The sequence below is a fragment of the Lepidochelys kempii genome, chromosome 3, assembly GCF_965140285.1.
Source record: "Lepidochelys kempii isolate rLepKem1 chromosome 3, rLepKem1.hap1, whole genome shotgun sequence".
Classification (NCBI taxonomy): Eukaryota; Metazoa; Chordata; order Testudines; family Cheloniidae; genus Lepidochelys; species Lepidochelys kempii.
In genome coordinates this window covers 146,384,737-146,397,281 of record NC_136382.1, presented here as the reverse complement: position 1 = coordinate 146,397,281, position 12,545 = coordinate 146,384,737, and the positions used below count along the sequence as shown (strand labels likewise).

Sequence of the window (12,545 nt, the reverse complement as noted above, 5' to 3'; positions counted from 1 at the left end):
ATACAAAGTTGTATTTTTAGTTTAATTTAGCTTTTTTTTCTTTTTATTTAGATGGTGAGGAGAAGAGTGGTGTCTGATAGCAGTGAAGACAGAGATACAGAAGAAGCTTTGAAAGAGTTTGACTTCTTGGTTGGATCAGATGAAGGAGACGGAGAATCTAGAAGTTCAGGAGATGGAACTGACTGGGGTAAGGGAGCTTAATGGATCACACCAGAAAAACAGAAAATAGGTTAAGCACAAAAACTGAACAGTATTTTGCCAAGATCGCTACATCTTTAAAGGAGCCCTACTGTAAATCCTTTGGTGGTAGACTGAGATCCTGTTACTGGGAGACTGAGATATTGTTACTTTTCTGTATGCAGCTTTATGCACAGATTCTTAAGACATTCACATTTTTGTTCAGTTGTTTATTTTAAGTAATAATGCAAATATATATAGTTTAAATAATCTCTGTAGAGTTCCAGTATCTTTTCTATCTATCCAAACTATAGAAGCTCTATAAACCGTTGATTTGTCAGATTGTGAATGTGAATATGAGAGGTTTTTAATCTTCTTCCCTTCCTCCCACTTTAATCCAGAAAGCAGTATGAGTCATAAAGGTTTAATTAATTTTTTTCCATTCAAATGGCAGCAATTTGAGCAGTTTGGTCTATTCTATTGCTCAAATCCCTTTGAAAAAGATAGTAGGCATATATTTAAATCCTGTTTAGTTAGGGAACTTCATAAACTATTGTCTAGTAATATGTGGTTCAAGTTAACGTTTTGCAGCCAGATTATCAGAACCTAGTTTACTTTGAAGAATTGATTATTTAAGCCCCAGCATATTACGTAAACTAGCTGCATGCCAAGCTGATAGATTCTGAGGATCATAGAATCATAGAATATCAGGGTTGGAAGGGACCCCTGAAGGTCATCTAGTCCAACCCCCTGCTCGAAGCAGGACCAATTCCCAGTTAAATCATCCCAGCCAGGGCTTTGTCAAGCCTGACCTTAAAAACCTCTAAGGAAGGAGATTCTACCACCTCCCTAGGTAACGCATTCCAGTGTTTCACCACCCTCTTAGTGAAAAAGTTTTTCCTAATATCCAATCTAAACCTCCCCCACTGCAACTTGAGACCATTACTCCTCGTTCTGTCATCTGCTACCATTGAGAACAGTCTAGAGCCATCCTCTTTGGAACCCCCTTTCAGGTAGTTGAAAGCAGCTATCAAATCCCCCCTCATTCTTCTCTTCTGCAGGCTAAACAATCCCAGTTCCCTCAGCCTCTCCTCATAAGTCATGTGTTCCAGACCCCTAATCATTTTTGTTGCCCTTCGCTGGACTCTCTCCAATTTATCCACATCCTTCTTGTAGTGTGGGGCCCAAAACTGGACACAGTACTCCAGATGAGGCCTCACCAATGTCGAATAGAGGGGAACGATCACGTCCCTCGATCTGCTCGCTATGCCCCTACTTATACATCCCAAAATGCCATTGGCCTTCTTGGCAACAAGGGCACACTGCTGACTCATATCCAGCTTCTCGTCCACTGTCACCCCTAGGTCCTTTTCCGCAGAACTGCTGCCTAGCCATTCGGTCCCTAGTCTGTAGCTGTGCATTGGGTTCTTCCGTCCTAAGTGCAGGACCCTGCACTTATCCTTATTGAACCTCATCAGATTTCTTTTGGCCCAATCCTCCAATTTGTCTAGGTCCTTCTGTATCCTATCCCTCCCCTCCAGCGTGTCTACCACTCCTCCCAGTTTAGTATCATCCACAAATTTGCTGAGAGTGCAATCCACACCATCCTCCAGATCATTTATGAAGATATTGAACAAAACCGGCCCCAGGACCGACCCCTGGGGCACTCCACTTGATACCGGCTGCCAACTAGACATGGAGCCATTGATCACTACCCGTTGAGCCCGACAATCTAGCCAGCTTTCTACCCACCTTATAGTGCATTCATCCAGCCCATACTTTTTTAACTTGCTGACAAGAATACTGTGGGAGACCGTGTCAAAAGCTTTGCTAAAGTCAAGAAACAATACATCCACTGCTTTCCCTTCATCCACAGAACCAGTAATCTCATCATAAAAGGCGATTAGATTAGTCAGGCATGAGCTTCCCTTGGTGAATCCATGCTGGCTGTTCCTGATCACTTTCCTCTCATGCAAGTGCTTCAGAATTGATTCTTTGAGGACCTGCTCCATGATTTTTCCAGGGACTGAGGTGAGGCTGACTGGCCTGTAGTTCCCAGGATCCTCCTTCTTCCCTTTTTTAAAGATTGGCACTACATTAGCCTTTTTCCAGTCATCCGGGACTTTCCCGGTTCGCCACGAGTTTTCAAAGATAATGGCCAATGGCTCTGCAATCACAGCCGCCAATTCCTTTAGCACTCTCGGATGCAACTCGTCCGGCCCCATGGACTTGTGCACATCCAGCTTTTCTGAATAGTCCCTAACCACCTCTATCTCCACAGAGGGCTGGCCATCTCTTCCCCATTTTGTGATGCCCAGCGCAGCAGTCTGGGAGCTGACCTTGTTAGTGAAAACAGAGGCAAAAAAAGCATTGAGCATATTAGCTTTTTCCACATCCTCTGTCACTAGGTTGCCTCCCTCATTCAGTAAGGGGCCCACACTTTCCTTGGCTTTCTTCTTGTTGCCAACATACCTGAAGAAACCCTTCTTGTTACTCTTAACATCTCTGGCTAGCTGCAGCTCCAGGTGCGATTTGGCCCTCCTGATATCATTCCTACATGCCCGAGCAATATTTTTATACTCTTCCCTGGTCATATGTCCAACCTTCCACTTCTTGTAAGCTTCTTTTTTTATGTTTAAGATCCACTAGGATTTCACCATTAAGCCAAGCTGGTCGCCTGCCATATTTACTATTCTTTCGACTCATTGGGATGGTTTGTCCCTGTAACCTCAACAGGGATTCCTTGAAATACAGCCAGCTCTCCTGGACTCCTTTCCCCTTCAAGTTAGTCCCCCAGGGGATCCTGGCCATCCGTTCCCTGAGGGAGTCGAAGTCTGCTTTCCTGAAGTCCAGGGTCCGTATCCTGCTGCTTACCTTTCTTCCCTGCGTCAGGATCCTGAACTCAACCAACTCATGGTCACTGCCTCCCAGATTCCCATCCACTTTTGCTTCCCCCACTAATTCTACCTGGTATATTTGGCCCAGTATATAAAAGGTTGAGAGGCTGCAGTTAACTCTGCTGGTGGGAGGTCATGAGCTCCCTAAGCCCCCCTCATAGCCCAATGCATATCTCTAATTCTCTCACCACTCATGAACTGGTCACAGGGAAGAAGAAAGCTTTACTTGAGCTTTGGGCTTGCAGTAACCCTCAATGTACTGAAATCACTGGGCCTGGGATTGAAGCCTAAGTACTTACTTTAAATACAGCTACAAGAATTCCCTTAAGTTATTAAAAGGCCAATGATTCTTCCCCAAAAATAGTTCTTGAAAGGCATACTGGTATTTGCTTTTTTTATAATTAAACCTTCATCTTTTCTGCTTTCTGAGCATACTGTATCTAACACTTGTGCTGCTGAAATGTGAATAGGGTGAGTTTGTCAGTAAGCAGTCCTATATAATCTAAGGTGTTAAATAAATTCTTACTAACATTGATGACAGCTCAGTACAGATTTACAAAAGATTTACTTTCCAAAAAAAATAGAAATGTTATGGAAAGTTATAATTTCCTTTATAGTTGTATGTTTTCAATCCTTGTAAAACTGGATCCAAAGGAGGTTTTCAGTTCTTTATATCACATCTTGTAATTATAGTTATAATAGTCTGTCGTCATAAGCTGCCACACTATGTCATTATAAATTCTTTATCAATTCATTTAAGACACTTATTTGATTTAAATTAAATTAAAAATTAAATGTAATAATGTCTTATAACTTAATATATTGGAAGTAGGGGGAAATAGATGGTAAAGTTGTTTAAAAATTGCTTTCTAGCTTTGAACAGTATATTTTTTACAATAAAATTTTCCTGAATATTTTTAATAGTAATTTATTAAACAGGTACAATGGAATGCCATGAATGACTGCTTCTGAGAGCCTTTAGAGTTGATCAGATCTATGATTTCTAAACTAGAAAGCATTTACATACTAGTTCAAAATCCACTTTTGTAAAATGGATTAAATATGATGTATGGTACATGCAAGAAGTATGTAAGTGTGTATTATCATAGGCATGCCATAGAATATTAATGTCTGAAGTTGTTTGCTGACAACTGTGGCATCTATATCCTGCATATTTCTAAACCTTTTTTTCCCAAAGCAGAGCAGAAATTCCATGTCAAATCTGGGGAAGAAAAGCATGATCAGCTAAAACTTCTCTCCTGATTTCAGAAATGGTGGCCTATTGTCCACAAACAAAACTACCCTGCCCTGCCCTTAAATGTAATGCTGCTTATATTTCATGATCCATTTTTATTCTACCTCTGTATTACACTTCTGGGGATGTCTCCAGTGCTGATGAGGGGATTGTTTCTTATCTTCTACCTCCAGCAAATCACCAGACTTGTGGAAACTGGGGAAAAATCTGCGGTGGAGAAACTGATACACCCTCCTTCTCCCCTCCCTCACAATATATGTGGAAAAGATCCACACATAGAGTAGATCTTCTGTACATGGGTCAAAAGGACTTAACTCATCGATGGCCCATAATAATTTAGCCTCTTCCCTAGGAACTTTTTTTAACTATTGATATTTCTCCATTTTCAAAGATGTTCCAAAAATAATTAATTCTTAGCACAACTATTTGTTTTCTGAATTAGTCTGTCATCCATGGAAGTAACGCCCCTTTGATCACTGTTTTTTGTATCGTAATTCTATCCAAGTCCAATGTGTTAGTCTTCTCCAGTTTATTAGAATTTATAAATACTTCTTCCATGGATGTGTTAATGTCTTCACCTCATGTTGATGTGAAGAAACCATTTATATCAGTGGTTCTCCACCAGGGGTACATGTACCCCTGAGGGTTTGCAGATGTCTTCCAGGGGGTACGTCAACTCATCTAGATAATTTTACAATGGGCTAAAAGCACTACCAAAGTCAGTACAAACTAAAATTTCATAAAGACAATGACTTGTTTATGCTACTGTATGTGCTATATCAGTGTTTCTCAACCGGGTGGGGTGTCCTGATTTATTTTATAATTATATGGTAAAAATGAGAAAGTAAGCAATTTTTCACTAATAGTGTGCTAACTCACTTTTGTATTCTTATTAGGGCTGTCAATTAATCACAGTTAACTCACGCGATTAACTGAAAAAATTAATTATGATTAAAAAAATTAATCGCAGTTAATTGCACTGTTAAACAATAGAATACCAATTGAAATTTATTAAATATTTTGGATGTTTTTCTACATTTTCAAATGTATTGATCTCAGTTACAACACAGAATACAAAAGTGTACAGTGCTCACTTTATATTGTTTTTCTTAAAAATATTTGCGCTATAAAAATGACAAAAAAACTGCACTCCATAACAAAACAATGTAGAACTTTAGAGCCTACAAGTCCACTGAGTCCTACTTCTTGTGCAGCCAATCACTAAGAGAAACAAGTTTGTTTACATTTACGGGAGATAATGCTGCCCGCTTCTTATTTACAATGTCATCTGAAAGTGAGAACAGACATTTGCATGGCACTTTTGTAGCTGGCATTGCAAGGTATTTATGTCTCAGGTATGCTAAACATTTGTATGCCCCTTCATGCTTTGGCCACCATTTCCAGAGGACATGCAACCATGCTGATGACACTCGTTTAAAAAAAAAAGCGTTAATTAAATTTGTGACTGAACTCCTTGGGGGAGAATTGTATGTCTCCTGCTCTGTGTTTTACCTACATTCTGCCATATATTTCATGTTATAGCAGTCTCGGATGATGACCCAGCATGTTGTTCGTTTTAAGAACCCTTTCAGTGCAGATTTGACAAAACACAAAGATGGTACCAATATGAGATTTCTAAAGATAGCTACTGCACTCGACCCAAGATTTAAGAATCTGAAGTGCCTTCCAAAATCTGAGAGGGATGGGGTGTGGAGCATGCTTTCAGGCGTCTTAAAAGAGCAACACTCCGATGCGGAAACTACAGAACCCTAACCACCAAAAAAGAAAATCAACCTTCTGCTGGTGACATCTGACTCAGATGATGAAAATGAACATGCCTTGGTCTGCACTGCTTTGGATCGTTATCGAGCAGAACCCATCCTCAGCATGGACATATGTCCTCTGGAATGATGGTTGAAGCATGAAGGGTCATATAATCTTTAGCAAATCTGGCATGTAAATATCTTACAATGCCGGCTACCACAGTGTCATGCGAACGCCTGTTCTCCCTTTTAGGTGACATTGCAAACAAGAAGCAGACAGCGTTATCTCCTGCAGTGTAAACAAACTTGTTTGTCTGAGCAATTGGCTGAACAAGAAGTAGGACTGAATGGACTTGTAGGCTCTGAAATTTTACATTGTGTTATTTTTGAATGCTGTTATTTTTTGTACATAACTCTATAAGTTCAACTTTCATGATAAAGAGATTGCACTACAGTACTTGTATTTTTCAGTTAACTTAATACTATTTTATTTTTACAGTGCAAATATTTATAATAAAAAATAAATATTAAGTGAGCACGGTACGCTTTGTATTCTGTGTTGTAATTGAAATCAATATATTTGAAAATGTGAAGAACATCCAAAAGTATTGATATAAATGGTATTCTATTATTGTTTAATCGTGTGATTAATTGCGATCATTGCGATTGATTTTGTTTAATTGCTTGACAGCCCTAATTCTTATGTCTCATTTTGTAAGCAGGTAGTTTTTAATTGAGGTGGAACTTGGGATACATAAGACCAATCAGATTCCTGAAAGGGGTACAGTAGCAGTTACCAACTTTCACGTGGTAAATAAGCACCCAACTTTCCCAATAAGCCAAAAATCAAGCTAAATCCATTTCAAAAGGAGGCCAAAACAAGCCAGTCCCTAAGAACCCCAACACTCTATGTGACTAGATCCCCCTGGCGTGCAGTCTGGGACTGTGGTGGTCCTGCTGTGCACCCCTGACTCTCTCCTCCCCTTGCCCCTGCTTGCCTCCTCTTGCCGCTGCTTGCCAGGAGCTGGTCAAAAAAAGAAGCAACAAAGCAACACCCTACAAGCCAAAAACTAGCCAACAAGCAACTCACAAACCGATTAAGTCAAAGACAAGCCCAATTTCTGCATTTTTTCATGGGTTTGGCACGTCTGTACAGTAGCCTGGAAAGGTTGAGAACCACTGATTTTAGATTATCAGCCTCAGACATTGCTTACCTTCATGTTGTATTGTACCTATCATTTTGTTGGCCAAAGAGAGCTGAATACAGCTATCAGCATTACTTCTGAATAGTCTGGAGTGGTGTCTGCAGAACGTAGACTACGCTTTCCAAAGGAGTGAGCAACCATTTATTTTCTTTCAGTAATCATTCATTCCTTACATTACTTCCCTGTTAGGGGCCTCACTGTTTTTTTTATTTGTCATGCTTCTAATATTTTAATAATACACCATAAACTATAATGACCATCAATTAGGTACTATGCTTAATGCAAAAATTAAAACAGAAAATGGGCAATAGTTTGTTTTAACTGACAAAAATCTGAGATTGAATTTCTAACTTTGGGATGTGCCTTTTTCATTTCACACCTTAACTGAGAAAAAAAAGTCACTTAACTTTTGAGTAGGTTGGCTTTTGTCAGTTGAATCTAGATCTTTGAGGGGATACAGTTTTGTGTTCTATTATAGCTGTAGATCAAGTGGTCTGCATTCAATTGAAAATCCTGCTTTCCACAGTTTTGTACTGAGATGCTCATAAACTTATTGACTGAATCATAGCATGAAAGGTCTTGAGTATTTTTATTCATTTAAATGTTAGATTTTGCAACTAGATAAGTTATCACTGTATGCACAAGAAAATACTTTTCATATGGGTTTTGAATAGTCCCTGAAGAGCCCTTTAAATGACAGGTCAATCATAGCCAAATGATCTGTTCTGAACCATCAGGAGAATAATTCACCACTTTTTAAATTTTTTAAAAGGAAGGAACACTTTACCAGTTTTAGGCTTAAGGAATAAACTTTATATTAAATATTGATGAAACATGATAAATTTGAATGAGGAAAATAAAGCCTTAATTTAATGCATTTTTTTAAAAGAAAACCCAGAGTTGTAATGTAAAAATACATAAATCATAAACGGTATTATTCACCTCTGAGTTGTATGTTATAGTAAACTGCCTAAATATAGTCTTCTGGTATGCTGTATAAATGTCTTTAATATTTGTACCTACATATCACCTTTCATTAGAGGATCTCAGAAGAGATTACAAAAGTGGGTAAGTGTTGTTTTTCCTGTTGTACAACAGGGGAAACTGAGAATCAATGACTTAACTGAAAGTATGGCAGAAGTTCAGTTGAGTTTAGGTATAAAATGCAGGCTTCCAACAATAGATGTGCTGCTTCCTTTGTCTGACTGTGATATCTCAAATTTTTCCAGCCTCTTGTTAAATTGAATGTACTTTTGGTGTCTAAAATTATTTGTAAAAACCCTGGTGAAATGTAAAGTAAACTGTTACAAAACCCTCTTTAATTTAAACATACTTTTTTTGTATAAATTATAGGATATGACTAAGTAAACTCCAGACATGCTGCATCCATGCTGTAAGTGCTAGGTTAGATTAGTAATGTAATATGTATTTGTGGATATAATTGTTTCTCTGGAAAAATAATTAAAGCAGTAAAAGTATTACCTGCTTGTTAGAAGAGGAAAAACAAAACAAAAAATGACATAAAAAAACATTGTTCTATGAACGATCACTAATTGGGTTCAGAGATTAAGCATTTGAAACTTCACAAAATGATTTTTTAAGAAATTCTGAGCAAGTGAAAATAGGGGTGAGAATGCAGTCTCGCAGAATTTGCCACCACGGTGCTATTTGTGTATTTTTAATACAAGGTATAAATAAGATTGACAACAGCTGCTACCTCCTTCAGTGAAAACTATTTAGTGACATATTATTGAAAAAGGATGTTTCATTTGTTTTACTTTATTTAGAAAAGGAAGACCAGTGTCTCATGCCTGAAGCCTGGAATGTGGACCAGGGAGTAATAACCAAACTCAAGGAACAATACAAAAAGGAGCGCAAGGGAAAAAAGGGGGTGAAGAGTAAGTGGAAAACATTGCACCTTAAAATCATAAGCCCCACCTCTTTCACACCCCTAATTCTATCTTTCTTTCAATGTTTTCCTAAAACTACTTACTCTTTTACTTTGCCACTCCTGACTGCTTTCCTGTTCACCAGTGCTCAGGGGTTGAAATTAATGATAGTCAATCCAGTTGCCTGAGAAAGTAGGAAGATGCTGACTGGGATATAACTTTTACCAGTTTAGTGTTGGATAAATTCAAAGTGATTATGCTGGACATGGGCTATGTAGCAACCAGTGGTGAGATATAGACATATGAAATTTAAATGCATTGTTTTGAGACTTTATTAAACTGTATATTTTAATTGAGAAAATTTCAGAACTCTCTTATTTGAAAACATGCCAGTTTTATAAGACCTGTTTTGGAGTTTAGTAAATAAAACAAACAACTCTTTAGTATCTGTTAGCTGACAGAGGGAGAAACAAGTTAATTTCTACCCCTGTTTGTACTTAATATTCACAACATGCAAGTCACGCTGTCCTCATAATTCCTTATGCAGGGCTCGAAATGGAAAATAAATCTTATTGACAACCTCTAAGTCAGTTCTTATTTATCAACTACCATTTTACCTGTGGAATTTATATTTGTCATAGGTGTTGTTTGGATTCCAAGCAAACAGCTGTGATAGGTATCTGAAATACAATTTCTAGCCCTGTTCATCATACCTTTCTCTGTTATATCTCCTGAAACACAAATCCATTATGTGAAACCTGTGTTGTTAAATAAAATAAGTATTTATATACCTTTCAGAGTCAAGTTAAATGTTTAAAATGGAAATCATAACTATTTCAAACATAAAACTGTGTTGAGAACTCTTGTGGAAATAGTTGAAATTTAAAAATGATGCACCTAATTCAGGGGGAAATGTGAAGGATATGTTTCATTACTCCTCCCTTTGTGGGAAGATGCTTATTAATTTTAAAGGAACTGTCACTTCCAGCATGTTTACAAAATCATACAAAAAGCTGCCATCTCCTCTACATTATTGTTTCAAGGTTGCCTCATTTTGTTACTTTCTGCATTTAGTAGATTCTAAATGTGATTGGTTGCAGCTCAGTAAATATTAGCTTTGAGGTCATAGCATCAAATATAGCACGTAGAGGCTAAACCTACATTACTTCTTTCTCTAAGCAAATCAGTATGTACTTCAGATTCCTATGCTGATATGAATGACATTTGAAAGAATTGTGTATTCTTTGATTGCAGTTATTTAAGGTACCATTAAGGTACCCAAAAAAATGCAAGCATAGCAAGAAGTTGAGCTTCCCCCAAAAAACAGTTATCATTTTACCAAATAAATTCTGAATTTCTTTGTAATTAACATAGAGATTCTCATACAATAGGAATACACAGAAAATTATTTTTATAACTTCTTGTCTCTAATGTCATAGTACATGTATATAGTATACAGTGTCAGGGCCAAAGTTTTAATGAGCCAACTTGCTAGAAACATTTAAATTAAGAAATGAGTACATTTCTCAATCAGATATTGGGTGTATAAATCCTGATTATCAAACTATAGTAATTAATGATTAATTTAGGCACAGCTATCATTGGAACTTTGTTTTATATGTTTAATGAACAAAGTGCCTGATGCAAGACTGCAATTTGGCACCTTGCACTATTTCACGAGGGTATTATAGTTAGATGTATAGTAACATGTTTTTGGATGGAGGTTTGATTTGGGGGAGACCAAGAATTACAGAAATTAAGCATCTTTCCATGGACAAACCATCGTTGGAAGGGCATCGATGCAGAAAAATCGGGAGGCGTTACACCTGTTATTTGTCACCCGTTCATGATCTTGGAGAAGAAAGGAGTGAGGAAAGAAATGAAAAAAAAATAAAAATTAAACACCGTAATATTGAGATGTATGAAGTCTGTTTTATAACTTTAATCTCATCATAGATGAGTATTTAGAGAGAAAACTGTTCAGTAAAATGCTGTTTTTCTAGAAAATCAGATACTGTATTAAAACAATCTTGCAAAATCCTATTCACTCATTGCCTGACTCAAGTAATGTTTTGTAATAGACAACTAAAATACTATTTAGTTTCTTTATTATCATTATGGTAAGGGTGGGAAAAACAGAACTTGTAGCTGGGCTAATAAATTTATAATGATTTTGCAAGGCTGTAGTAAAAATTCCTGTGAAGTAGTGTAATAAGATCATACATATATTAGAATACACCTCTGTGTTAAATCTACTTAAAAATAGCTGTATTATTTACTGGTCTAGGAAAAACCATAACGGACTATGGGTAAGATATTTTCCCATTCTTAATTAAACTTACAACAGGAAAAACTACCGAAGATATGTTTCAGCCTCAATCCTATATAAAACAGTCAAAACAGGGATGTGGGAAAATGATGGCGCAAAGCACAGGTAAGTGTCAAGAAGGGCATGGGTCTTCACCACATGTAGCTTCAGGAAGTAAGCCAGCGAATCCAGTTTGATTTATTTTTTTAATATAACAATTGTGTAGATTATGAAGCATCACAAATATACACTACTGCACAAATAATTTTAAAATATTCACAAATTATTTAAAGAATATACTGCACAAAGCATCTGCACAGATTTTTTAAATATTTCACAAATGTTTGCAATTGTTCTTGGAAAACCATAAAATATTTTGTTTGACCAGTCATTTTGTTGTTCTGAGTCAACTGAAGGTATTTAACTTTTTCATGCAAATAGCAGTGTGATTTCGTAAAAGTTGGGGGGGGAATTGTCAGTTGCTTCCATAATTTTCTTTTTCAAGATGTTCATTTCATGCTGAAAGGTTAGTTACTGCTGGAAGTAGGCGCTCATTACTGATGTTTGTTAGGAAATGTCATATCAACGATGGGATCTATTGTTGCTTGTCTTGCTGTAACATATTTGATGTGATAAATAGCATTGCTGTGAATTACGTTTACATAAGCCATTTCACTTTTGTTTTTCCCGGTTAGGGCCCAACAGGTCAAAGCTGCAAGACATGCTTGCAAACTTGAGAGATGTTGATGATCTACCTTCATTACAGCCATCTGTCACATCACCCTCTAGGCCGAGTAGCTCAAGGCTTATTGAACATGAGATAAACAGGACAGATGAAGGCAAGTATTTGTCTGTTTATGTTTATATAAATGTGTATACATTTGCATATTTATAATTATTATTATTACCTAAGACTTTACATCTTTTATACTTTTAAAGCACTTTACAGATATTAATTTAGCCTCATCGTACCCCTGAGGTAGATAAGCATTATCACTTTTCTCCATCACCCTGGGGAAATTCAGAGAGAGATTTAAAGTCCTGATCTGAA

General features: G+C 37.2%; 1 protein-coding gene across 6 annotated transcripts in view; it reads left to right on the top strand.

Moving 5' to 3' along the window:
- STRN (striatin) overlaps nucleotides 1–12,545 on the top strand; it is a 108,846-nt gene that overhangs the window by 70,276 nt on the left and 26,025 nt on the right. For 2 of the 6 annotated variants that reach the window (XM_073338372.2, XM_073338373.2), the window contains exons 7-10: nucleotides 52–187; nucleotides 9,085–9,195; nucleotides 11,534–11,620; nucleotides 12,190–12,333. In XM_073338372.2, the coding sequence (XP_073194473.1) occupies nucleotides 52–187; nucleotides 9,085–9,195; nucleotides 11,534–11,620; nucleotides 12,190–12,333 (478 nt within the window). The remainder of the gene's footprint in view (nucleotides 1–51; nucleotides 188–9,084; nucleotides 9,196–11,533; nucleotides 11,621–12,189; nucleotides 12,334–12,545) is intronic. The other 4 variants (XM_073338374.2, XM_073338376.2, XM_073338377.2 and 1 more) reach the window with 2 other exon arrangements.